General features: G+C 43.4%; 1 protein-coding gene across 1 annotated transcript; it reads left to right on the top strand.

Annotated features, from left to right (window-relative positions):
* The first annotated feature begins 255 nt into the window (after nucleotides 1-255).
* Nucleotides 256-1,431, top strand: LOC120125067 (ethylene-responsive transcription factor ESR2-like). Its single transcript, XM_039143567.1, has one exon. It carries the CDS (start codon nucleotides 256-258, stop codon nucleotides 1,429-1,431), a length of 1,176 nt encoding a protein of 391 aa, XP_038999498.1.
* Nucleotides 1,432-2,052: the final 621 nt, after the last annotated feature.

Here is a 2,052-nt window from a genome sequence, read left to right as displayed (position 1 = left end):
AAAAAAATATACATTCTTAATTTAAAATTCAAACCCTGCTTTTTTGAATTTTGTTTGCGTAAAAAAGAAGAAGCAAAAAGCATGAATAAAAAGGGTCACTTTCTCTAGATTTTCTGACAGTGTTTATTTTACTATAAATACAAGCATATATTGTGGTGCAAAGTTCCATCCACCACAATCCGAATTCCAGGTGCCAATCTCTGGTCTTCTTTGTAGTCTTTGATTCCTTGTGTACTTCTCTCCTAGTTTTAGCTAATGGAAGAGGCATTTAAGAACCTACAGAGCATGACTTATGTCTCCGACCCAAATGGTAGCAACTCCATGACCGACTATACAAAGAAGAGCGCCGCCACCTCAACAGATCGCACCACCGCCACAGCGGCGAACATGAGGTCTCTCAAAGGAAATGGTGTCTCCGGTGGAACAATGAGGTACCGTGGTGTTCGCCGCAGGCCGTGGGGGCGTTATGCTGCTGAGATACGAGACCCACAGTCCAAGGAACGGCGTTGGCTCGGGACTTTTGACACTGCAGAGGAGGCCGCATGCGCCTACGACTGTGCAGCTCGAGCTATGCGTGGGATCAAGGCTCGCACCAATTTCGTCTACCCGGCGACGGAGCCTCACTCGGGGAGCAATCATTTCCTTCCACCTTTTACCTTCTCGAAGCAGTCACAGTCATCCATCAGGGACATTAACTGCATTAATCATCAGTTTGGCCAATCTTCGAATTGGCCATCGTTGACAAACCAACATTCGGGTGACTTCTCCGTTGGGTCTTCTGCTCAAAGAAACGCTTCTCTGAACATGGTTTTATTCCGTGACCTCATGAATTCATCTAATTCATCTCTCCACGAGCCGCCTCCTCAGTCTCTGGCGGACAATATTCCATTCATGAACGGAAATACTTCCTCTTCTTCGTTTCCTTTCACTTTTCCGGCTAATTCAAGCGTTTTGGCCGGTGCATCTTTGTTGAAATCCTCGACCAACAACACTACTCTAAGCGCAGCCGATAGCGTATCTGATTCTTTCACTGGCTCATCCATGACGCACACTCTCAAGGAAACCGTCGATGATATGGAATTCTTCCCGCAGGAGCCTTCAGATTCCGGTTTGTTGCAGGAAATAATTCAAGGTTTATTTCCGAAGAAATCAGGTGAACGTAAAGTTACCTCAAACTACACTCAACATTCAGTTGCCGTCCCTGAACCCGAGTTGAAGAATGAACATTTAGGTTTTTATTATTCCGGTTACGATCAAGGATTCCTCCAGCAGGTGGAGAGTTTCAGTGGAGTCACTGGCTCTGAATCGGTGCCGTATGCTAATGAAATACCAACGAAACACCTGCAGGTAGGTCAAGACTGCTTGTTAGATGATATCTTTCAGTTCCCAGATTTCACGGATGCCTTGGCAGCTAGGGTTCAAAATGCTTGAGCATATCAATATGTTTAGGGTTTCAAGCTTTTCGTTACTTAGACGTGAGATTAAAATCATCATGCTTTTATGTTGTAATCTTTATAACATGTAATGGTAATTCCTTGACGATATCGTAATCTGGTAGGGATTTTTTTTCTTCCCTAAGTTTAACTATAGTATGCAAATTCCTTGTTCATCAAGCATGGGAAATGATAAAAAGAAGAGAGAGTAATGTGTTTCTTCTTTGGTGGAAACAAGTTCTGAGCGATGGTGGTTTTGTATCGGATGGGGATACCATAAATTGCGTTGGCCTTGGAACTCTAATGTCTGAAATTGTCTGCGCCTTGCATTATACGTTCTGGTTTTTACATGATAGACGCGTTGCCTTTCTGGGTATTCTCTTTTCTCTTACACCTCCGAGCTCTGCAAACCCTAAACATAAGAGAAAAGTTCAAAAAATCTTTTTTTTTTCGTTGGAACAACAAAAAGGTAACAAGACAACATAAGAGCTGGTGGTTGCTCTTGATTAATGCGGATAGGTCGGGGAGGATTCTTCCTTGCCCGTTGGATTTCCGATGGGAGCATAAAACTTTATGCAAGTAGATTAGAATTAGACGGAGCAAATTTATGCATGGGCTG

The sequence above is a fragment of the Hibiscus syriacus genome, unplaced genomic scaffold, assembly GCF_006381635.1.
Source record: "Hibiscus syriacus cultivar Baekdansim isolate YM2019G1 unplaced genomic scaffold, ASM638163v2 tig00110429_pilon, whole genome shotgun sequence".
In the NCBI taxonomy this organism is placed as follows: Eukaryota; Viridiplantae; Streptophyta; class Magnoliopsida; order Malvales; family Malvaceae; genus Hibiscus; species Hibiscus syriacus.
The sequence above is the reverse complement of the archived record's forward strand: the minus strand, read 5'-3'. Positions and strand labels throughout refer to the sequence as shown.